At 39.1% G+C, this 25,601-nt stretch overlaps 1 protein-coding gene across 1 annotated transcript in view; it reads left to right on the plus strand.

Moving 5' to 3' along the window:
• The window catches only part of LOC132994362 (contactin-associated protein-like 2), a 239,995-nt gene that overhangs the window by 74,376 nt on the left and 140,018 nt on the right, over positions 1-25,601 (plus strand). Inside the window, exon 2 of the mRNA XM_061064673.1 lies at positions 21,777-21,887. Within this exon, the coding sequence (XP_060920656.1) occupies positions 21,777-21,887 (111 nt within the window). The remainder of the gene's footprint in view (positions 1-21,776; positions 21,888-25,601) is intronic.

Below are 25,601 nucleotides of genomic sequence, written 5' to 3' on the forward strand. Positions count from 1 at the left end.
AACAAAATGTTTCTGTGTCTGTCTGGATGCTTTTGTTTTGTGTTGGAGTTGGCTCCATGTTTCTAGCATATGAAGATCTGCTATGACCACCAACAGTATGACCACTGAGCTGTATCTCCTTTGTATGGATGATGGCACCAGTTACCCTATAGATACGTTGTTGAATTAGCTTCATAATACAGGCCTTGGGACAAATGTCAACCAATGAGGAAGTTTCCATTAAGTTTTATAGCATAATTTGTGTTGCCGAGAGGATCATTCCAAAAATATTTGATGCCCAGAACCTTCTTGCTTTGAGATGCCGGCACTTAACAGTGCACCACTTTAACTCCAGTGACCTGTTACACCAGTTAAGTGTAAGTTCTGTCTTCAATTCTTTAGTCCACATTACGTTGAAACTAGATACATTGTTGAGTTGCACCACGGAGACGTAAGGTTCATCTTAAATTGTAGGGCGTAACGTCCAGCATTTTTTAATGCATCGTTTGTCACGGTGCTCTCTGTCATGCCTCCTTGTGAACAAATTGACCGCTGAAAAGAACTTCCGGAATCTGCCATTAATTCACAAACAGCAATGATGATCGTAGGCCTTTATTTAAAAGCATCATGATAAGGTGATGACAACAGCTAATCTAAAGCTGGATGTCAAAGAACAGCAGTAACATTGAGTGGTGATATCTTAAACTTTAACATAAGGTAGGCTAATTTAACAGTAGCATACTCTGTTGGCGTAAGGGTGAAATTATCTCCGCTCATGGAAACAACAGTGGGTTTACAAATCAAAGTCATCATACATTTCTGAGGGATTTATCACAGAGAATACTCTATGGACACTAAACAGCTGCCAAAACCCTCTGCACCTCCTCATCCTACAAGTTATACTACCTCTCGAAATGATACACTATGACAACCGGCTTTTATGGAGGCCTTCACACCGACTAGGCTCAGCTGCTGCAACACCTAAAATGTAAGTAGAGCATAAACTCCATTGTAAATTCAAACTTCTGTTTAAACTAGGTCATTGATAAACTTAAGCATAGCTTGTGCACCTTTGCTGACCTTTCTAAGTTCCCAGAATAGTTTTAATAAACTCAATCTTGCCAAGGTAATTGCTCGATATTTGCATACAGATGGTCTCCAAAGTAGCACTAAACTTCAAACATGCAAGAAATGTGTTTAACCATACGCCAATTTGCTCATTAATCACACAACAAGCACCTTTGTGCAGTCATGCAAACCCTCTCAAAGAGTACACAAGTTCATTAAGAAGTGTACTGTGATGTGTGTTCAAATAGAGTGAGACATTTTAGAGCTAATCAAGAATTCCCTTGAGTTAAACAATGACTTCAAAAATCTGAGTTTGCCATTTTTCAATTCAGCATATTTCATATGACTCATGTACCCAATGGCAAGCGTGATTAGAGAGTTGTGTTGAAAACATCCCCCTTATCTGAGGAGCTGTTCTCAAGCCGTCGAGACTTTCTGCTGCAGCTGTTGTCTCACTTCTAACATCTCCCTCCTCCTGCGTCTCAAAGGGGATGATTTCCAGAGGTGTCATTAGCACGTTGTTTTAACAATGTGCCATCTGTCAATTTATGAAAACCTTCCGTCTCCTTCTCTTAATAAAAGCAAGTGATAAAAAAGATAAATTAACCTTAAAAATGTATATTAAAATTAAAGCAACAATATGTTACTTTTCAACCTTTAAAATATAGTCTTAAATGTCTAGCAAAAGTACAATAACTGTTTTTTTTTTGTTTTTTAATTTTGTGCCTTTATTGTAGAGATAAAACAGTCAGAAATCAGGGAGAGAGAGTGGGGAATAACTTGCGGGAAAGGGGCCACGGGTCGGAGTTAAACTTGGTGTGCCCGCTATGAAGACCACAGCTTCCATACATGAGGTGCAGACACCAACATTTTAACAGGGAGCGTTTCTCCCATAATCGAGTAGGCCGATCAGCGTAATGTAACTTCGGGCTTGTGCCGAAGTTACATTACGTGAGATCTGGTACAGCTTCATGGACCTAGTTCACACACAAGCATTATAAATACACCCCAGTTAGGCCCATCTCTGTACTACCAAAGAGGATAAGGTTCACTGAAAAAAAAAATCTCAAAAAAAGAAGTCAGAACTAAAAAAAAACATTTTCAGTGGCCCTTATCCTCTTCCATATTGTACAGTACGAAGTGAGAAGCAGGTGGGGAATCAAAATAATGAGTAGGTTATGTTTTTGTTGTACATTTGCCAGATTATAAAATTACATCATTAACAAAATCTTGAAAGCTGATGACACTTCCATTAGACTTAGCTTGGCTTTGCATCTGTTGCTAATTGGCAAATGATAACATGCTAATAAGTAAAAACTAAGATTGGTATAATTGTAAGCTTTACAGGGACTGCCAAAAACTAGCATGCTAGTCTTGTCATCATGTAAGCTATTAGCATTAAGCTTGCATCCCTGCAGTGCAGAGTAGCCTTGTAAAGCCATTGGCATTGATGTCTACTAAAACTACATAGATGGATGGATAGATTGAAATATTCCCCTCAACTCCTGAATTTGAGGTTTTCTACAGCTGACAAGAAGCAATACACTAAGTGCATGATAAGTTGATTTCTACCTTGTAGCCTTCTTTAAAGTTAAATCAATGCACATTTCAGATGTTCTCCCTATTTCCCTCTCTGCAGAATGACAGTATTTAAACTCTCACCAGCGGCTATATTCCCATGATTGATGCTTATGCCAAAGATGTGATTAACATATTTCTACACACACATACAAACACATTACATACACTGGAGCACTAAAAAAACATGTGCATTTACACCTGCGGCAGACAATATGAATGACATTTCTCAGGCTATAATTCATTGTTATGGTTTCCAGAACCAGCTGACTGGCCCATTTCCAGCAGGCAGGCAAGTCGGCCTGTTTTTATAATAGGATGCTTATCATTATGCAGCAATACCAGGGAAGATAGGCCAAGTTGGAAAATTGTATTTATATAAAAAAGGATAGTGAATAACAACCATATTCTGGTTTAGATTTGTGTGGATATAGTGAATTTTTTTCAATGTCAATGACTCAAGTTGCGACTTGATTACTTGATTATTATCTATTGTCTACTATTATTTGACAAAGATAGACATATGAAGAAAAACACACATACAATACCACATACAAAGGCTCTTATACCAACCCACCAGCACATTATTCCCAGAATGCCACTTCAGCCACACAATGTAAAAAGGCACGAGATATCAAATCACATATTACACCAATAACACTGATAGTATTAGCACTAGTGGTACTACTAGTGGCAATGACAAAGGTTCAGGCAGAAGCCTCATAATGAAGGGGCAGGGAGACATTTAAGAAAACAAAATAATGGGTTTTTAAAGGTACAAAAAGTGCTAATTGTTATTATTTTATCTGAGAAATTATTCACTGTGGTAAAAGCTTGAATTTGGTTTTGCTTGCAATAAGCACTAGTTCAAAGCTACAGAGTGCATTCAGAAGAATATTTAAAAAACTATGTTCCTCAACATTGAGTTGTATAGACTCAGCAGAACTATACAGAACTGTATCATCGGTATAAAGATGGATACTAAAGTCAGTTATAGATGAGACAATGTAAGAGGTACACATCGTTAAAAGAAAAAGACTGGGCTTAATACTGATCCTTGTGGAACACCTTTTGTTCATGGTAAAAACACCAAATCTATATTTCGAGCCCTGACTTGTTTAAATATAGAAAAAAATAATGTATTTTTTGAGGAATGTTGAATTATGTTGCAAAAATTTTAACTTTGAGCCTCTTGTACTCTTATACACTTCTGTCATTATTGGTACACTCTACTCTTACTTTATCTTCTTTGTAACCCTTAAAAGAAAGAAGTTCTGCATCTTGAATACTTCTGCTTAGATATTGAAAGGTTGGCATGTAAAATAGTAACATCTCAGGTTGTGAGATTTCAACTAAGGCACATAAACCCAACACATCATTCTTAGTCCACATTCATCTGCACTTACATGGTTGGCAAATATATGAATCTGTTTTCATCCATATTATTAGAGTTTTATTATACAAGAAGCCTGTTGTCCTTCCCTAAACCTCGTCTCACACCTACTCCTCCTCATCTGCTGCCTGTTCACTGTAGTAGAGAGTACAGACAACAGTCCTGCATGTCTTCCACTCAGCAGTCACTGTCACAGTGATCTGATCCATCTCCCTTGCTGCAGTACAACAGCATCTCAATAAATCAAGGACTTGCATGAATACACACACTGAGCAATTTAGAGCTTATCAAGTAAAGGCAAAGATTGCTCTGGGATAGGCACACAGGAAGTCAGTTACACACTCATGCATGCACACACTCTCTACATTGTTAATTCATAAAACTGAAATTCCCAAGTGGGATTTAAATATTTCATAATATGTAAACATTATCAAAATCTATGAATGTATTTCTTAATTGGTGAGATTGAGAATAATTTTCCAGCCAAGAGACATAGAGGAAGACAAAAGGGTCATGTATACAAATCTGCCAATTCTATATATCCACACGCATAAACTCAAGTTACTTTCTGTGTGGCTTACAATTTCTTTTTTGTGGGAGTCTGAATATTGCATTAGAAATCATGGCTATTCAGAAGGTCATATTCTTTGGCTCAAAACTGATTATATCTTATTGTGGTAGCCTAACCAACTTAAGGCTACTGGTAGCATTATAACAGCAGTGTTGAGTGAGTTATCTACATTTTGATATCTAGGGGCAGTGAGTGTTAGGAAGGGTTTTAAAGGCGTGATTGGACAAGGCAAGGGTCGGCAAAAAAACAAACAACTGATGGGCTGATCAACCTGTCTAATAGTAGGTCCGGCAGATGGGAAAGTTCTCGGTATCACATGCCCTACATCTCAGTTCTCTTAAATGCACCTAACGCAATTCAAAACGCGATTCAAAACTTGCAGCTTTTATTTTGAACGCGAGCTGTGTCTTTTTCCGGTTTTCGACTTCCGCGGTTCAATTTTAATTTGTGCAAGTTGGCTAATGCAACAAGCTGCGCTGAATAGCTTTGCACGTCCTCGCTCAAAGCAACAACAATATAGTCAAAGCGTTAACAAAATTAGGCTGAGTCGGCTGTGAGGGAATGAGTTAACGTGCGTCAACATATTTTTGCATTCGCCAAGTCGGACAATGAAATTAGGCAATACCCCTTAAACTGGCATGTTTCATTATACAACATGAATTACTGCAAATTAATTATACTTCGTACGCGGACCCATTTTAAGCCCTTTTCCATGTGGATAGTGCCTGGGAGAAATTATTGTTTGTTGTGTAGTGGGACTAATTTTAATTAAAAGGCTAAACATATCAGGACAGTGTTGTAAGCTTATGATGTGCCATGCAACTCGTTGAAAAATATTCTCTGTTTCTCAGCGAGAGAATGACAGAGCAGCAACACTAGAGCAATTACAGTACCCTTTGAACATAGATTTATTTGTTTGCATAAGAAAGAAAAATGTATTGTTGAGACGTAAGTGCCTTTCATCACAGAAGAACTAGTGAGTCTAACTGTAATTTGCTTCTTTTTAATAATTTAGTCCCATTTCTCAAAGGCTCAAACTTAAAATCCTTGTTCCATTTCATGGTGTTTGTTTTGCAGATTGCATGGTTGCACAGCTAATGAGCAGTGAGACAAACTACTCTTCACTTTTGTTCCCCCTCGGAGTGGTATTTCTGAATTAATCATCTTTAATTACCAAAAAAGTTTGAACAAAACAAGGTAATATGTTTAAAAAAAAAAAAATTCTCTGCACAACTTCTGATGAAAGGCTGACGTTCCTGCATTGTCAGTATTTAAGTATTGTTCTTGCTTCTTTGTTTCTCTTTTTTCACCTTTGACACATTTACATTTTCTTTCTTTTGGCAAAATGTTTTCTCTGCAAAGCTCTTGTCATGGTCTTTCGTTGACGTTGCATCAGTGTGTTTACAGGGTTTGTGTTGTGTGCTTCTATTTGTGTATATGTGTAGTCATTCTTTTTATATAGCCCCAGATCAATAATATCACATACTCAACTGACAAATGTGCTTTCCAGTGCTGGCCCTCACTTTAGTGCCACCGTGGCATGCCTTGATGTGCTCATGCATGCAGGCTTTCCTACTAACACCTCACAGCAGGGGATAACTGCACTGACCCGTAATGTTACAGTCCTGCCAGCAAACAGGACCAATCTGTGACCTTCTCCTAGCCTAGCCGAGTTTGGACATTTTAAACTGATTGGTTCACCAATTGTGGAAGGAAAGTTTCACCAGACTGAGCTCTGTGTTGTATTTTTCGTAGCCCTCGTGTAACCTCAGACAGGGTGGTTTCAAGATTTGCTTTCATCAAACCGATGACAAGCAAAGCTGTCAGTCTTCCAATAAAGCCACTCAAGTCGAGTTATAAATAAGACTGCTGAGGTAGAGCTGTGAATAAAACCCAAATAGTTCCATACTGCAGTTCTCATAACTATAGTCGCCTTTCAATGATTTGCAAGGGGAAAGCTTTTATAAAAGGCTACAACCAACACTGAATGAGTCATTTGAATAATTAGCCATGAACCATTCACTTGTTTGAAAATGAATCTACGTCTTGATAAAAATAGTGGACAATGTCATTCATTGGTTTATCGACTTTTGAATATTTTTGCCAGTCATGTTGTCTTTTCAGAGCTAGAAGTGACCATATTTGGACAAGCGATTGATGCATGAGAATAATGAGAAGTTAATAATTGGGAGATATCTAAGCTAACCTGTTCTATTTTGTTAGAAGGGAAACTAGCTAGTTAGCCATCTTGAGTTTAGCAGGTGAACATAGATTGGGTGAATAAAAGAGCTGGGTCTCTCTTTTTTTTTTTCCAAGAAAGCCAACAACAATCATGACTCCAACGTATGAGCTTCCACAAATAAGTGAATGCATGAGAAACACTACAAGCACGCTGGGTTTGGTAAGCGTAGACTGTGATACCTAATAATTAGTGCCAACATAGAAATAAAATGATAATATATGTTTTACTAAATGATCTCACAGAATTTGATGGACATTTTTTAAGACATCAAACATATCCAAGAGGTCATCTTTGGTTGCAGCAGTAGTTGAGGTGATTGTGAACTGTTTCCTCTGATGGACCTCTATGAGCAGAGAAAGAGCTAACAATAGAAAGTTCTCGGAGCTGTGTAATTAATGTGTCTTCACTTGAGTGGAACCAGTTAGTCATTGATTATTTATTGTCTCTGGAACCACTATTATATTTGTGACATCTTAATTGTCTTTCCATTCATTTCTACATTTTTCCTTGTTCCTATATAGTCTCCCATCACATTCCATGCTCATTTTTTTCTGTCACTTTCTCTGTTCCTTCCATCCCTTACACATTTCTTCTCCTCCACTGAGCATATCTTCCTTTTCCTTCCTCTTCAGTGGCCTTCAGAACCGATCCATTTCCATCATATCCTGCTTCAGAAAATAATTACCATGTGATGGAAGCCTGAGAGAAAACAGTGTAGGTAGAGAGTGTGAGAAAAGAAGGAGAAAGAGGGAAACACAGGGATGGAGAAAGCATAGATATTGATTGGAATATAGAATCTGAAAATAGAAAGAAGAAAGATTCGAAAGAGAAACAGGAGTGGGAAAACCAACAGACCTTCCCATAGCACGTCGACTCCTCCACTGTGTTCCAGAAACAAATTGATAATCCTCTCCATTAGCAGCAAATGTATAAAGCAAACACACAAAGCTAACCACCATAACCCTCATTTTAGATTGCTCGGCCATGCAGGAGCAATGTTATTTCCTGGTTAATGCTGCCAGGTATTCCTGAAACAAGGAACAATGCTAAATCCCTGTTCGCGAATCACAGCCGCAGGGGCTTAGCACAGCTTGGGTTTCCATCAGATGGTAGCTATACACACACATACACCCTCCCAGGAGTGAATACATTGTCTCGCCAAACACACGCTCAGCCCCCTGATTCCCATTAACCTGAGGGAGGCCCCGCATGGCTGGGTGAGAGAACCCTAATTTGTCATCCTGCCGTGCATGGGTCTTGGAGCTGAAGGTCGTTTAGCAAATAGAGTTCACCTCTAATTACTGCTGGACTTCCCTTAGCATGAGTGTGCATACTGTACATGTAAGTGCATTAGTGGTTTAATTGTGCACCGTTACTGTGTTCCTTCATATGCTGTTCATCAGTTTGCCCCTTCTAAAGGGGACTCAGACTGAACTCATATTACCCAGACATTTTCTCCTACTTTGATAATGCAAATACATTATTCTTCCTGTCTTTATTCTCTATATAACTCCCCATTGTTGCATTTCTGTCTCTACATTGCTCTCCTCTACATTATTCTCTCAAAGACTTCTTCTCTACTTGCCACTGTCTCCTTTATTTTTTCCTTTCTGTCTCTCTTTGTTGTTTGTGCGCAGTACATCTGCTCCAAAACAAGACTTATTGATTATAGAATTATACAAGCTATCAAACAATCATCCGTGCCTTCCTTGTTCCCTTTCTGCTAACCCAGAATCAAATGCCAACAGGTTACTTGTGGGGTAAGAGCTGAATCACCAATAGTGACTCTTCACTCTGCTCAGCAGTTCACAGTTACTTATTCTTTAAGGTTCAGGCTGATGATAAATGAGTCAGATAGATATGGTTCAAAGGTCAGGGTCGGCTGTGGTGCGGCAGCCAGAAATCTTGTGTGGGATTCAATATTCTGCTCGAGGACACGTTAGCATTGCAGAGGCCTGATGACAGAGCGGCTTCAATTTGGATCCTCTATTAGAAGGACAGTGTTTGTCTGAGTAGACCACCAGGCTGTCAAATTTGATAGTGCCTTTTCAGTCAGCATCAAGGCTAACAAAAAAAATGTATCCAACTCCTGGCACTGAAACTCTCATTCACTGCTGTAATTGTCAAATAGCGCTGTTTTTACTAGCTTTAGTTGGTGGAAATAATTCCTTGAGTTTCTCATTCAACTTCAGTCCAGTGTGGAGAGTGTCTGTGACTTTAATTATTCAAAATTCAAACACAAAGTAAAGCAATATTTTCAGCATAAGGTATCTAGGTAAGGAAATTATCTATTTCAGTATTTGTAGATGTAAAATTATTTCATGTTTTACGAGGCTCATTTTATTTTCAGATTGTAGCCATATAACTCCTAAATAAAGACATGAAGTGGTGTTGTATGAGGTAATGAAGCAATCAATGTTACAATATAGATTGCGGTCAGTGCTGCCCCGTTTGGAGATAAAGTCTCACCTAAAATAATACATTACAGTTTAAGTTTTTTCAGTTTAATATTTTAACTGTCACATTGAGAAGATCCTTTCCACAGGCACTACTTTTCTTTTAACCTAACGCTCCCAGTATTCCCACACACAGAGACGCTGCTTGTCAACAGGCAAGGCAGGCAACAGATTGGGGCCCCAGACCAGTAGGAGGCCCCAAAGAAGTGGTTCGAAAATGTGGACATTTTGCAATGATGGTAGGAACCTTTGCAAGGGGGCCCAATCTGACAGCAGTCACTCTCGTTACCCTGTTGAACATTGGTTGGAGGGCCCCCCCAATTGTGCCTTTTGCCTAGGGCCCCAACAAACTCCAGAATTGCCACTGCCCACACAAACTCAAGTGGATATGAATAGAATATACAGAGGAATCATTTAAACAGATAGAGACCAATGGAAAGGCAGAGAGGTTCACTGACATTTCTGACTTTTATAAATACTGTACCTTATATAACCATATGAAAAATATATTTATCTTTATTGAGACTAAAACCGTTGTTTTCCTACCTCTAGGCCAATTGGAGTAATAACTCTTCTCAAGCTCAATCCTGACATTTTGTTATTTTTTAACTTTTGCTACTGTAAGATTTCATAACCTCAATCATAATAGATTTAATATGTCTTTATGAAAATATTTAGATTCAGTAAGATGATGGTGGATGGAAAGATTTCCTTTTTAGAAAGTTTGCAGACTCAATTTAATGTTCATTTAATGAGGGGTCCTACCAAGCCTCTAGAAAACGTTCACCCATTTGCCCAATTTTCTTCCACCTCTCCTCATAACCCATTTCTGTAACCCCAACCAGACTTGACAACACAATGTGGTCTTCTTAACAAGGGTAATATGGTATGGTTGTTGCACATCTGTGGAAGAATATGAATGCTACATTTAGCATTTTACATTTGAATACATTTATTGTTTCTCTTTTGCCCTCTCTCATCCTCTCTCCCTGTTTGTCTTTTACTGCCAGTCAGAACATGTTGTTTCTCAGCATGGCCGACTTTAGGGTTGACATAGGCGTGCAGGCCAGTGGAGGGAGAGATATTATGGGCTTCAGTTGCCAGACTGGCAGCAAATCATCTTTATGAGCGCACAGGAGGGCACAGAGAGGCTCTCTAATGCTGCCTGACTTGTGTTAGAGTAATAACTGAGGCCCATTCAGACCAACAGGCAGGGATCAACTGATTGCTCTGATAGTGACCCATGGTTCAGATGCTCACAGTGGGGAATATGGAAACACTCAGCATGTTTTATTATTTAATATCTCTGTTTATTACCCCATGCCATGCTTCCTTCATCAGTTTCTGTTACAAGTGGTGATATAGGGATTTAAGGATCAGATAACACTCAAATGGATCATTAAATATTGTTGTACACGGAGGAATAATGATGAAATACTTCCAAATCGCTCATTAAATCATATTCCCCACATGTACACTCAGGCAAACATTTGTGTTGAGTTAAACTAGATCATTGTAGTTCTGCCATATTTATGATCTCCTCGAGACAATTTAACACATCATGTGATATCTAAGATGATGTGCGCGTGTGTGTGTTAGCCTCAACATTTGTACCTCTCCTTACAATGTGTTTGTGTATAGACATCTTGATATTTGAGACAGTTATGGATGTTGAGAGATAAAAGGCGCCAGTATTTTAATTAATTAATTTCCTGTAAAATGTCTGCATCTCAGTTAAAAGTCTGAAGATGCCAAGTATACTATTGAACCACATTGAACAGTACTTGGTTCCCACCTAGGGTTCTCAGACCTGACTAACTCTGTGTTTTCTGACCTTTCTTACTAAATGTCATTCTGAAACACACAATCCTTGCATCTGTGTTTCTGTTTGAGCTCCTTTGATACCAATATCCTCTCTAACCAATAAGCCAAATCCCATAATCCCTCTATGGACTGTGCGTGATGGTATTTTAATGGACTCTGAAATTAAAGCCATTCCCACCTGAGGAACCATGGGAAATAATTAATAATCCTCTGCTGTGACAAGCCTTGTATAACAACCTCATTTCTGTGATAGAAAACACAGTGGACCTGTGGTGCATTATTTTATTTTTTGTCATTGTATTTCTTCTTTTCTGACAAAGGAGAATAAATGCAATTTAATAGATGGGAATTGAATTTTAATGGAACAATCCTCCACTGGATTCTCAACAATGGCACACAAAGAACATATCTAAAGATGTACAGAACAGAAGAATATCATACTTTCATTAGAAAGTGTCTGAACAGAAGAACAGAGAACAGTTATGATACAAAAATGTGTTCTAGTTTTTTCTCTCTTGAGTTGCTGATGCCTTTTGTCTATTGCACTCTTATATTATAAGACAAACGTTGTATTGCTCAACGGCATTTGTTGTCACCACTATGTTGATCCACCTCTGAACCAGACTGTATAAAAATAATCACGGCGTGACAGCATCCCCAAAAATAAAGCGAAAACATTTGGAGCTCCCCCTACTGACTGGCTGCAGTTCAGGTCTTAAAGATTGCCTCCTCTTACAGATAGGACATGTCAAACTATAACATCTAAGACACGTCAAACAAAAATCTCAAACAGGATTTCTGTCATTATCATTAGCTCTTATCTGGACATTTGTTTCAGAGCAGCAGTAGGGGGGCCCGGACCCCAGGTTGGGAACCACTGTTCTAGTGAAACAGACCTTTAATTTTAAAGGTCTCATTATTTCCCTTTGATGCTTCCTTGAAAGATTTAATGATTTCCACTAACCTCATTTAGAAAGCAAAATAATTGGTGTCGTTTTTTTCTCTAATAATTTTCTCTCATTATAGAGTCACTGTGTTTCTTTTCTTTTCTCAACATGCTGATCTTTTGAACCCTCCTTGACTCAAAGAATGCGAGTGGAAGTCATTCACAGTCATTGATTGTGTAATGAGCTACTCACTTCGTTAATCAGGTGCTAATTGCATTGAGGTTTCGCGTGTAGATGAAATAAAATCTGTCAAGCAAATTTGCCATGCACTTTCATGTACAGATTTTTCCCTCATGACACCTAGCACATTTATCATCTGAGCCATTTAAGCTTGCAGCATTGTAGCTATTGGCTACACAAGATGGACATAAACTGCACACGCATACACATGCATAAAAACTTCATCTAATTCTCTCTGTCTTTAATTTGCTGTTTTTATCTCTGCCTGCTGTCCCTTGCAGGCATTTTTCTCTCTGCCAATCTGGACCGTTCATTCCTTTTTGCACAATCTCAATACACACACATATACCTGTGCACACATTCAAACACACTACAGTAGCTTTGGAAGGTGGCGTGTATCAGGGAGGGACAGAAGGTTCTGCTTCATGCAGCTCTGAGCAGGACAGTCGTGGTTTAGAGTTCACTGAATCAGGCAGCTGTAACTGATCCGACCTGGCACCAATTGGGCTGATCAAACAGCCAAGCACATGGCCAGAGAGAGACTTAAAAAGCAGAGTGATGAGGTAGTAATGAAGTTGTTGTTTGATATAGAGTGAAGAAGAAAAGCCTTATTCACTGATATGCAAGTTTTATTTGAACTCCTTTCTTAATGACAATTACACAGATTTGCATACAACGTTTTAACCAGAGATTTTGGAAGTGATCGCTCACAGCAACTGCTCCGGTGTCTTTCTATCTCACTGTGTTTCATTGATGAAGTGACACTTGTTTAATCAGTGTTTTGATATGTTGATATCATGTCAAACCATTATTTATTCCCCAAAGGACATTGAGGTTTCCCTCATTTCTGATGCCATCAAGGTTACAAGCACATTTAAAACAAGGAAAAAAACACTGATAATCAATTCCTAAAACAATTGAGATCAATTTTATACACTTACAATTCGCAACACAAAGTGGCTAGAAACCAAAATCCAAGAGAAGGATGAACTGCACTCTTTAGAGTTAGCTGGAGGGTATTTGTGAGCAGGTAATATTAGGTCTGTTTATTTGTGTTATTTGTGCAAAATTGTAAAAGAGAAAACCTTTTCAACAACTTATTCATATTAAATCATCATATTCAGTTTAGTTCTCTTGTATTTTCAATATTTGAACATGTTGGAAATCTAATGGCCTGACTTTGTGTGTAACGTTCCCATGCTGTTTTTGCCACCACTACAGCCTAACCTTGCAATATCACAACACAGACTGGAAAAGCTCGAAACACAAATTGAATGTTTTTCTCCATTATAACTAAAAGGGTTCATGGTCGAGAAATCGTGTAGATTACATAAAAATTATTCAAGACATTTTACTATATTTCTTGACAAATCCAATAAATCAAAATCGGGAGATGAGCTATGAGAAAAGTTTGCAGGTTGTGTTAATTCATGTTCTGATTGCTAGAACTCGAAACAAATTTACAATCCAAAAACATTGTGAGGATTAACTATAGGACTATATTTATGTGGTAATTAAGAGATAAACATGTACACTACAATTTAGTTATAAATGTAGGAAGACGTCATGCCATGCAACAGCTTATACAAACTGTTGTTTCCCTCCCATTTGAAGCAACACTGCAATTATTGCATGTACACATGACCAAATCTAATTGAATGCAACCTTGGCAATCACATCAGTCAGTAAAACCAGCTCAACAAGGACTAAGTGACCGCAATGGACCTGTCACTTTTCATTGGCCATGACTGTAATTTGTAACGTCACGTCTATTTGTAAGAACCAGTCTTATCCCTCGAAAACCCTTTTTCTCCCATTTTTAAAACATGTGTGTATCGATCTGCCCAACATTTCTTTCCACAACTGACTCAAAAGCGATCAGAGGAGTCCGACCAGGGGGAATCCTGTCACCACAGACCACCCATAAACTAGCCCGAAGCTCCATGAATTACCAGTGACACTGACAATCAGTCATCTTGAGCAGCTCTTTAATTATCACGATGAATAATAGATGAACTTATTCAGCAGGCCCAGGAGGGGTTTATTGAGCTGGCCAGGCTAACTGAGTGTTAGACTGAGGAGGGTCCATGGCCGGATGACTGGACAAACTAAAATAGTGTTGGCCAATGTTTGGTACAACTGGTACAAACTGACTGCAAGGACTTGATTGAAGAGAGGAAGCCACTGCCTCATGATGACAGGACTTTTGAGAGCTCTGTTTCCACTGAAGTATCATGTAAATCATGTAAATTAAAATGATATTCTTCCAGCTGTCACTCTGGTGAAAAGTGGCTTTGAGTGTTCTTAAATGTCTGTCGAAACCAAATGTTCGGTGTGAAATATTAATCCAACATAGCAAAACAACTCACAAAGCACTAACTGAGGGTTGTAATGGTTTGTGTATTTGAATGCAACACAGCTTGAGTGTACGTTTTTTTGTCTTCAGACAGCATTAAATATGGCCAACATTAGTTAACAACGAGGCACAAAATAAGCTTGTCAAGCATTGATGTTGTTTCAGTTTTTCTTGTGTTGGTGAGGCTTACCAGACAGCTCTAGCAAAGAGATGGCATGCCTGAGGGTGTCTTTGGGTAGTTGGAGAGTGGTCGAGGAAAGGCAGAGGATGGGGTGCTTGAAAGAGAAATGAGCCAGACTGAAAGTGTATTGACTAAATGAGCAGCATGAGAATAATCTATGTTGTTGTTTTATAAAAGATCTCCAAATAAGGAGGATAAAATTACTATCACACACCCTAAAATATAAACCAACAAAACAGATTTAAAAAAGGTGGATAAACGGGGGGGGGGGGGGGGTGAAAACGCATACTAGTTAAAGAAAAGATAGAGAATATAATAACAAGGTTGCTCACCCCAAGGCTAAGTTAGAGGGAATCCACGCACACACTCTTTATATATTTTCCAAACAGAGAGAGAGAGAGATATGGGGGGGGGGGAGCAACTCATCTTCCCCTCAGAGCTCAGCTGAAAAACAACTCATTTAGAGACCAACAGTAAAACGCTGAACATTTCCTTTAAAAAAAAAAAAGAGCATGGAAAGACTGTCTTCCTCATAGAAAAGCTTACTTCTTTTTATAAGTGTAATTCAATTTCCCTCTGGGTTACTGTGTGAAAAAAAGCAAACTTGAGTGGGCTTCAACTGTGGCCCAGACGATTGCCATCCCTTCATCCTTCTGTAGTGGCTGCCACATTTGTGAAGAATGACAAGGGTCTCACTTTATCTAGTTTTGTTCATTCTAGGCTTCCATAGGAACTTGGCAGTAAAACTTGATAGAAGAGCTATCTGGTCTCAACATAGGCTAATTAGGTGTAATTTGAGGTCTAAAACCCACAGCCATTTTTGATAGTGCTCATTAGTTTTTTTCTTCTCTGAAATAATCATGATGTTCATGTCATGTCATGTCTATGTTCAGTGCAACTCACCAAATGACATTGTGTGTACTCCTGAGTTTTTAAAACTGTGCTGAATGCATGTCTTTCACCGAAAACTATATGCTGTATAATCCAGTGTGATTAACATCAAAAAGTTTTACTCAAGAAGTTGTCTTCTTTGTTTTTTATATATTGTATATTACCACATTTCTTGACACGCACCAACATATTTTCCTCAGGGAAACGGTGTGGAACCTTTGGCAGTAGAGTGAACATTTCCCATCGGTGTCTGTTTGCATCCTTCTATTTGTGAAAACGGGACCACACTGATACTGTAGAACACACTTTTAAAAAAAATGCATTCTTTATAGATTAAAATTGTAGCACCTGACCTGTTGAAGTGTCCATAATTATCTCATGTCATTCTATGAGTCATGCATATTCTGTGTTTTTTTGTGTGTCGCCAAATGCTCTTGTAGGACCACCATCTGTACTGCCAATTAATGAGGCCTTCTCTGCGCTGCGAAACATCTGTTAACTTGTGTCCTATACCACTTTGTGAAGCCCACCAGGGACCTGCTGTCATGCAATCCCAGGTGTGCAGGACAACACGCATATATCTGCTTTTCAATTAGTGAAGTGCTTGTAAAGTGTTTTCTAAACTCTTTACTGTGACCCTGTGAAAAACTGTTGCCTTAATTCCTGTTTGAAAGCATTTTTTTTTTTTAATTGTATCGCAATCGCTTTTAATGGTTTGTTGACCAACAGTCTTAATAGGATTTTATTGAATGCATTTATGAGGTGCCAAATGTGCCTTCTGCCAGCAAAATCACCTACTTATGTTCCAACCTTCATGTCCTCCTGTAGATGAAAACCTCTGCTAGACTAATGAAGATTCTCAAACAGAAATAAATGAGATTGATACATTTTACATAAGGCTTTCTACAGCAGCAAACACAATTTAGTGAAAGACCCTCTCTGCTCCAGTCTGCTCCAGATTGAGCGAAACAGGAATGTATACCAAATGGAATAGTCCGGTTAGGCTACCGGCCACACCAGAGAGAGGCATGCACAGACGGAGAGTCGCCCACTCACTGGCAGTTTGAAAAGTCAGACTGTATCTCTATGCAGCTGTCGGCACTTTTGACAGCTTCCACAGTGTTCATGACTTGAGTCTAGAAAAAAAAAAGCCGTCGAGTCCCCAAACTTCAGTGTTCAGTCTTGTTGTGAGGGCAGACTTGACAGCACCACACCACAACTCTCCATAGGTGTTAAAAAAAAACAGAGTTGTGTGTATTTTTATCGCTGTCTGCTGGGCAGTCTGGTCAAGAACACTGAATATTCTTACTGTCTGACTGACTTACTGGCCCTATTGTTAAAAATGGCCACCAGGGTTTAAAGTAGTCTGCATCAAAAGTTCCTCCAACTTCATTCTCTCTCGATTTTTGAAATATGAATTATGTAAGGCCTTTGGGCTAAGTGCTTCAATCAAATTATATTATTATTTGTATAAAAAAATACGAAATAGTGATCTCATAAAACTTAAAATATAGAGCATGTCTACATTATTACCGACCATTAATCCACCAATTAGGAAGCAATTGGCAACATGGGTGAGGCAAAACTGAGCAGAACCAGACTCATTGGTAGGCAGCCATCTGCCTTGACTGGATTGATCTGACAAAGTCAGGATTCTTTTTCTCTGTGGAAAATGATGCACATGTCCATTGAAGGAGTTTGTCCCTCGCTGTTTTCATGTGTCAGTATGCCTCACCCTGGATGGCAACATTTAGTTTTATGGCTGAAATCTGTGATTTTATGCCAACTGACATTTAGGATGTCATAAATGTCTCCCCTCTAACTGTGTCCAGTTCCCTTCAGCTCCAGAGATGTGGCAGAGATGTGAAGCCCTTTGAACACGCAGGCCAAACCCCGTCTATCCATGGCTCTGGTCCCAAATGGTGGCAGCCAGCTAACACATCTCTTGGTTGCTATTTTTCCACATCCCAGGTTATTTACCTCGCTGGAAATGTCACAAAGAAGGCTTTGGTAGGAAGCCATCTCCCTTCTGCTCTCACCACCTATCTTCTCCCTCACTTGCTTATTTTATTTCACCTTATCTATCTCACTCTTCCAGCCTTCTTACTGCCCATTCATGTTTCTCCTCTCATATCACACCATCATGCGTAAAACTATATCCACCTCTCTCTCTCTCTCTCTCTCCAGGGAATAGGCTGACATTTGTACTTGGATATTGAAGTCATTTGCTTGTGCTAAAGTTGTTAAACATACAGAACCTTACTTTTCACTTGACACACGGGCAAATATCAACATCTGCAATCTCACATTATGACCAAAAGGGCTGCATCCATGAATATGTTTTACCTTTTTCACAAACCAGGGACACTGAGCTGTCCTGCACATGCTTACATGCATCTTTTGTATGGGTTTGTATAAGGGAACATGTGGTGCTTCAATTAATTGTTTCATTGATTTTCTTAAATAACCCATTTTAATATTACAGAGGATAAGTATGTGTGCTGCACCAGGTGGCTTTGTGATGCATCAGTGAATTATTGATGGCTTTGATTGTAGATCTCTTTTAAAGATGAACTTGAATCAAAAAGGCAGTCCCCTAGTGGGAAAATTATACAGCATGTACCTTTGTGGGGAAGCTGGGCAATGAACTTTCATCAAAGAAGTAAATCACTTCAGTCTATCTATTGTGTTGGTAAAGGGGCATTCATTTTAAGATGCTTTAAAATGAGACAACACAATGTCTGATTTATAACCAGTACTTTCAAGCCTGTAGAATAACTGAAATGAAATTTTGAACGTAGGCCTTGAGTTGAAAAAATACATTCGCTGACAGTGGCAGCTGATCATATAAAATAGACTTCCAAAGCAACAAAAGAGGCTGAATTGTTCTTCCGCGGCATGTCACAATATGCCCGCTTCAATGCAACAACAATAAATATAGCATGTCACTTCTTTGTCTTTGGTTCTTTATTGTCATCCGTCATCAAGACCAGACCACACAGATTAGAAATATCCAGAAAATGTTTTGTTGATGTGGCCATAATTAAAATTCAGTTCAAAGGAGCTTGAGTGCTTGGAAACCTGCTTCAATGAAACTTTGCATTATATACAGTGATACCAGTTTGAATGAAAAAGCCTCTTAGTGCATTTATTGATAACTGTAAATTGTCTCCAAAAAGCTGCTGAGCAATTCAGTTGAGTGTGTTTGAATTACTGAGCTCCTGACCTCCTCTTTAATGTCAGATACATCAAAGTTACAATCCAGCTTTTATATAGCTGTATTCAAACTGCACACTCAGTTCAAACATTTTATGAAGTCCTTTATTGAATTTTAGGTGAAACTGTTAAATGTCACTGGCTAGAAATAAGTTTAATTTTTCATGACGTAAAAGTAAATTAGCTCTATTTGTCACTGCTCTACATATGATTTCAATCAGCATGCAACACATCTATGCCCTGAAGTGCAATTTACCACAGAGAGGCCTGTAGAAATATAATTTGAATCTTAAAAATATGCTGCACATTGCAAAGAGATAATGCGGAGACTCAAGACTGAAGCAGCACGGACGAGTGTGAAAGAGTGATGAGCAGCTGAACTGGACCCATTAAACTGTCAGATGTGCGTGAACTGTTTCAGATTAGCTTCTGTTAACAAAAGTTAGCTTTTTTTAAAGGGGAGCTTAAGCAAGTCGCTCGAGCCACAGAATTTTCTCCACTCCTTTAATGCTTTTATATTCAATCTCTAAACTCCCATTCAATTCTATTCACTATATCTTTTCTTGCCTTTTTTAGCAGTTGAATGTGCGTGCGTGTGTTTGTGTGTGTGTGTGTGTGTGTGTGTGTGGGTGTGACCAACAAAGCATGCTCATGGTCAGTTGGAATACATCATTGGGATACTAAAGATACTCTTGAGAAGGGAGCTGCATTGTGTGTGCACGTGTTTGTGAATGAATAATGGCAGCCTAGATATGACTGCATCAATTTCTGTGCGTGTGTCTTACTGCAGATCAATATACACTGTGTGTGTGTGTGTGTGTGTGTGTGTGTGTGTGTGTGTGTGTGCGTGCGTGCGTGCGTGCGTGCGTGCGTGCGTGTGTGTGTGGGGGGGGGTTGTTTTTCTCTTTCTTGGGTTGCACATCTTTCCCCCAATGAGCTCCTCTTGTCTTGGGAACTCCAATACTCCCTCTATAGTCCTCTTCTGCTTCGCTGTGGGAGCGTTTGGATTGGGAATGTTTAACCCCGTCTTCCATCCCTCATGCCAGGGAAATTATGACCAATGTCAGACCAATGTCTGCCTGCGCAATGGATGACAACTCATCTTCAAGAGATGAAGGGTAGAGAAACCCTGTATTTCACAGTGTATATCATGTTTTATCATAACAGTACTGTAAACCTGTGAGTGCACCTAATGCATGCTAATGGAGTTTACTACAACACCAGTGCAAGGTCAATGTGCCTGCAACCTTATTACTTTGTGTGTGTTTGGGGAGTTTGTGTGTCAGTGTGTGTATATCCCCTCAAACCAGGCAATGGTGTAAAATATGGACCTTGCCTATATGGGAGGAGGCGGCAGAATATTTTCTCTTTACACATTTTTGCACAAACATACTGTACATTATCAGGCATAATTATCATTATCATTATTCTCTGGGTGTCCACATGTGACATAAGGCAAAAAAGTCAACAGACCAACAAAGTAACACAGCTTCACCCACAGTGAGTGAACTGCACATGTGCACAGAGGCACAAACAATACTCCTCCTTCTAAATCTGACTCTACCCAACTCACACACACACACACACACACACACACACACACACACACACACACACATGCTGGGGTATGACAGAGAGCTATTGACTGCCTCTACCTGGCCTGACAGACCATTCACAATTTCTCCCTGCGTGAAACCTAATGTACTGAGAGAACTGAGAGGGCTTGTGTGTGTGTGTGTGTGTGGGTGTGTGTGTGTGTGTGTGTGTGTGTGTGTGTGTGTGTGTCAGGAAAATGTATTGCTTTATTTCTGCCAGGTGATTTTTGCTGCTTTTGAGTGTCTCAAACACTTACTGCCATAGTCACTTTTTTTGAGTGCAAAAAACTGAGTTTACACTGCAGTCAGGTTGGCCAGCGCTGGTATTTTGATCGTTTTCTTTGACTGGTTTAAGACATTGGTCCATTGGAAGTTGTATTTAGACCCACATCTGTATGACTATATTAATGTGTAATGGGGGATGGCCATTGTTAAGTTGTTGTATTTACATTACAATGTTAATTATGTTAATTATAATGTTTTTTTTAACCTTCCTTAGTCAAAAATCCTCCCCTGGCTTCTTCTGTATGAATGTAGCCTAAAATGCATGATCCTGGGAGCTTTTTCTTTTTTTAAAGATCATTTTCTTGGGGGGCTTTTTATGTATCTCGTCGAGGCCGAGGTGCTTGTCATGGTGTAGTCGAAGCTTGATCCAATAGCAACTAGACTTGGTTGAGGATCGTGAAGATGTTTCACCTCTCCGCCAAAAAGTCTCCTTCAGTTCATAGAACTGATTCAGATCCAGAACTGAAGAGGGAGAGGAGAGGTGAAACGTCTATAAGAACCTTCAACCAAGTCCAGTTGCCTTTGGCTCAAGCTTAGAATTTACCACGATCAGGATTACTGACAATTTACACAAAGACGTTATCATGCTGTATGTTTTAGGATGTACCTAAAGGTTGCAAATTCTAGGCTGACTTACTCTCCCTCAACCTCAAGTTATACATGTTTCCTCTCCTGTGAGCGACTATCTTGTAGAAACCGTGTAAAAATGACTATATTTAAAGCTGAGAGTACTTGAATCCAGTGTCGGAGATGTTCAGTGTTTTTTACTCACGTATTGACATTCAATATACTTGTGATTTAGAAGTACTGTGAACTACTTGAACTACTCCATTGAAATAGTTAGATAAGTGTATGTTGAGCATGCATGTTCTATTTTATCGTAAAATACGCTAACATTAACTTTTTTTCTTCCCTCCTCCGTCTTCATTTCCAATTTTCTCTCCCTCTTTCTGACTATTTGTCCCTGATCCTGTCTTATTTTTTCTTTCTTTCTTCTGCCTCCCCTCTCCACAGAGAAGTGCGATGAAGCTCTGGCCTCTCCTCTTCCTCACACAGCCTTCACCAGCTCGTCCGTCTTCTCCAACGGATACGCACCTGGGTATGCCAAACTCAACAGGAGAGGAGGTAAGCAAAACATGCAAAGACGTACACCTCAAAAGCCTTCTTATGAAACACATGAACGATAGAACAAAGAGGAAAGTAAATATTTAATTGAGGCATATGTACTTACATCCTTATGGATGATTTTAAAGATTACACAAGCCCTCAGAGAGTCACAGACAGCTGCTCTCCTCTTCCTCCTTTTTCTCTTTATACTCTCTTTTTCCTTTTACCTCTTCTATTCATCCCCACTTTCTTTCTTTCTCTCTCACCCTCCCTCAGCTCCACTCATTATCTCAATGACTCAGACTCGAGCTAATTTCCACATCAGTCCACAGCAGGGAGAGAGAGATAGGGCCAGACAATTACACCCCTCTATGTTTACACAATTAATAATTCAATTGTTACCATCTAATATAGTCACACTAAAGCTGAGACAACAGCACTCAGAGCTGACAAATAGAGAAAAGGTAATCTGCTGTGCTTAATCATAACAAATAGAATTATTACTGAGAGAGAGGACAGGACTGTTCATCCTTTAACAAAGACACACACACAAGATAAACTATATATAGCTTTCTTTTATTCAGTCTCCTTAAGGATGGTGGTCCACATGTAGGGAATTAAAAATGGTTAAAGCATAGAACTCATTTTACTTTGACATCGATTTATCTTTGTAGGTTTACTGCACAACAACAACACAGTTAAAAATGCACATAAACAAATTCTAAATATGTCATTTAATCATGCGTCTTATTTTTGAAAAAACCTCTGTACTCAACTTTAACAAGAAGAACTTCAATATAGTACTCTCTTCTCAAAAGATCGTTGAAGAAAATCATTTCAATTAGTGTCTACTAAAAGTGTGAATTTGTTCTCCCCTTGGAAGCAGCCTCTATCACCTAAAGGAAAAAATACCTAGATGTACACCCAGACTAAATGACTTGGGGAGGTGGAGTGTGTTGTATTCATTTATTCAACTGTTCCCTATAGTTATGTTACAAATACAAATGTTGAGGGTTTCAGTGCTATGTGTGAAGACAAAATAATTCATATTTTTGTAGTGGGAGGTGTGATTATTAGATGGTTATTCGATATTATTTACAAGGTAACATCCCAACAGAGATCAGGTCGGGAAAACTTCCTTTGGGATTATTTGTGACTCCAACAGAAGTGTGCTTTTTGGACTTCTTTTGTTTGGGGATGAATAAGTGTATTTGAACTCCAGGCTGTTACACTGTAAAATATGGAAAAGAAGAAAGGGTTGAATACTAATACAGGGCATCGGAGCGAAGGGCTCGCACTCGCACTCAACACACACACATTCACAGAGTCTTCCATGCCCACGCAGTTATATTATAAGGAGGGGTCCCTCCAAGCAGCAACATTTGGCAGTCAAATGTGCCATCAGTAAGCTAATCTCCCAGAGCAGTGAAGGAGGGGAGGCACAAAATCAATGGGACACAGCGATCATATTAGGCTGTGTGTAAATTCTGGCCCCTGGTACAAACCCTGTGTACCTCTGACTACTGACACATCCACTGTTCTACATCCATATACATGTGTGTAAACCTAATTGTGCGTTTAATTTGGCTAAAAGTTTGTCAAATAGTTTTTCCTTGAATGTTCATTTAAGAAGAGAGAGAGAGCTGAAGGGCAAATGTGCTGCAATGGCAAAAAAAGTAATACTTTCGGAGGAACGAGCTGCAAATTGAGAATCAATGTGAATCCAAGAAGAGATACAAAAGTTCAAAAGAACTGCGAAAACTTAAATATGGTGCAAACAATGCTGAAATAATGCATGCATTATCACAGGGGGAAAAAAGGCCTGCAAAGCCAGTCTCTCAGAGATTGAAAATACTTATATGATGCGTTCAAAAATGTACAGACTCAGAAAATAAATGCAAGAGAAAAGCAGTGCATGTCATCATGACAGATGATCTCCAGGTTGGAGAGAGTGAGAGAGAATGACGTCACACAATAATCACACAAAAATAACCCTGCTTTTGGTGAAACTTGATACAAATTTGTTGAGATGGTTTCTGCGAGACAGAAGTTATGCTAAATGATTGATGAGATTTAGCATAACTTTTCTGGGTCTGTTCATATTTCTCTTTACTTTGTCCATGTGTTTGCTGTTGATGCATTTGGTTGGCAGCCTGTTTTCTTTTGAAACACAATTCCTTGTATCTTCTTTGGACATTTGTATAGGTTTTTGATGTTGCATGGTTCTGAATTTGCAGCCCATTCTGCCTCTGGGTTTTGAAGACAGCATAGAAAGCAAAGGCTCGGACACTTTGTCTCTGTGCCTCCTGCACTTCTCTGCATCAGTCTGCTAATATCTCACTCTCAATGTTCTATTCACTCTTGTTCTTTTTCACATTTCTGTACCTCCTGTTCTCTCTATTTTGGTCTTCTTTCTTCATCATCAACTCAATCTCATCCCTTTTCTCTTTCCTTTTCATTTCAATGGTCATGATTGTCTCACAGTCACTCTTCTCTCACTACGTTTCTATTTCACATGTTAAAAGAACAATATTCAAAAGAAATTAGGGTTACTGCATGTTAAATGTGGTGGGTATGTTCCTCCAAGCGGGAAGCTCAGGTTTAAATCCAGGCTGTGGCTTCTTTTCCGCATGTCGTTCCCCACTCTCTCTCTCTCCTGATTTCTGACTCTATCCACTGTCCTATCTCTAAAAATAAAGGCATAAAAAGCCCCAGAATAAATCAATAATCATCACCGTTTTATGTTTAAAACCCTGCACCATTCAATGGATGAGTTGGACAGAGATAAGAATTAATTAACTGTAGAGACGGTTCTTTTCTTTAAATACAAAACCTTTCATGTCTTAACCACCTGCAATCACTGTGTCAACAACACAAATGACTGACCCATTTTTAACATACAAAATAGTGACAGCCCGATGCTAAATGTGTTATATATAGTTATTGTATATAGTTGAAGGCCCCTCAGTGACATATTGTAAAGGAGAAATATACCATACTAGAATTATCATGATACTTTGACACTTCTTAGCAGCCACTGGAGTGTTTGGCCATAAAGACAGAATCATGTGTAGAGAAGGCTTGGAAAGCTCTGCTCTAACTTTTTAACAAAAGAGTGATGAGCTCCAAATAGGTTTTTTCAGCTGTCACATAGAAAGCACCTGAGCTGTGATCTGTAGCTCACACGGGTCCGTGTTCCGTCAGTTGAAGACACATGCCCTGTGGATACAGGTGAAAATAGAAGAGGCATGGAGAGGGTGGAGGCAAAAGAGAGAGAGGAGGTGGGAGACACAGAGAGGGTAAAAGAGTGTTGGATCACACTGGGAACAGACCGAAGAGAAGGAATACTGAGCTGTGATTGGAAGCAACTGATGAGTCATGTACTGTCAATTAATTTAAAGCCTATTATAAGTATTGTATTGATGTGAAAGCTTAAGTGATGACAAAAAAAACAGATCAGATTTCAAGATGGATGCATTAACTTCCTCTGCCAACAAGAAAATCATACTCTGAGTATTTCTATTTAGCTGTCATTCTTGGAAAACTTCAGAAATGATTTGTGCACACAGAAGAATGATGAATACCTTTGTGAAGAAAGAAGGCAAGGGATTGGTGAAATGTGTGTGTGTTTCACATACACTGTACATGTGAGCGTGTGCATCATTTCAAATATGTGGCCACTTATCTTTATAATCCATTTTCTTTTCTCCTCGTCCCTTCTCTCTCGTCTCT

Source organism: Labrus mixtus, chromosome 19 (assembly GCF_963584025.1).
Source record: "Labrus mixtus chromosome 19, fLabMix1.1, whole genome shotgun sequence".
Lineage (NCBI taxonomy): Eukaryota > Metazoa > Chordata > Actinopteri > Labriformes > Labridae > Labrus > Labrus mixtus.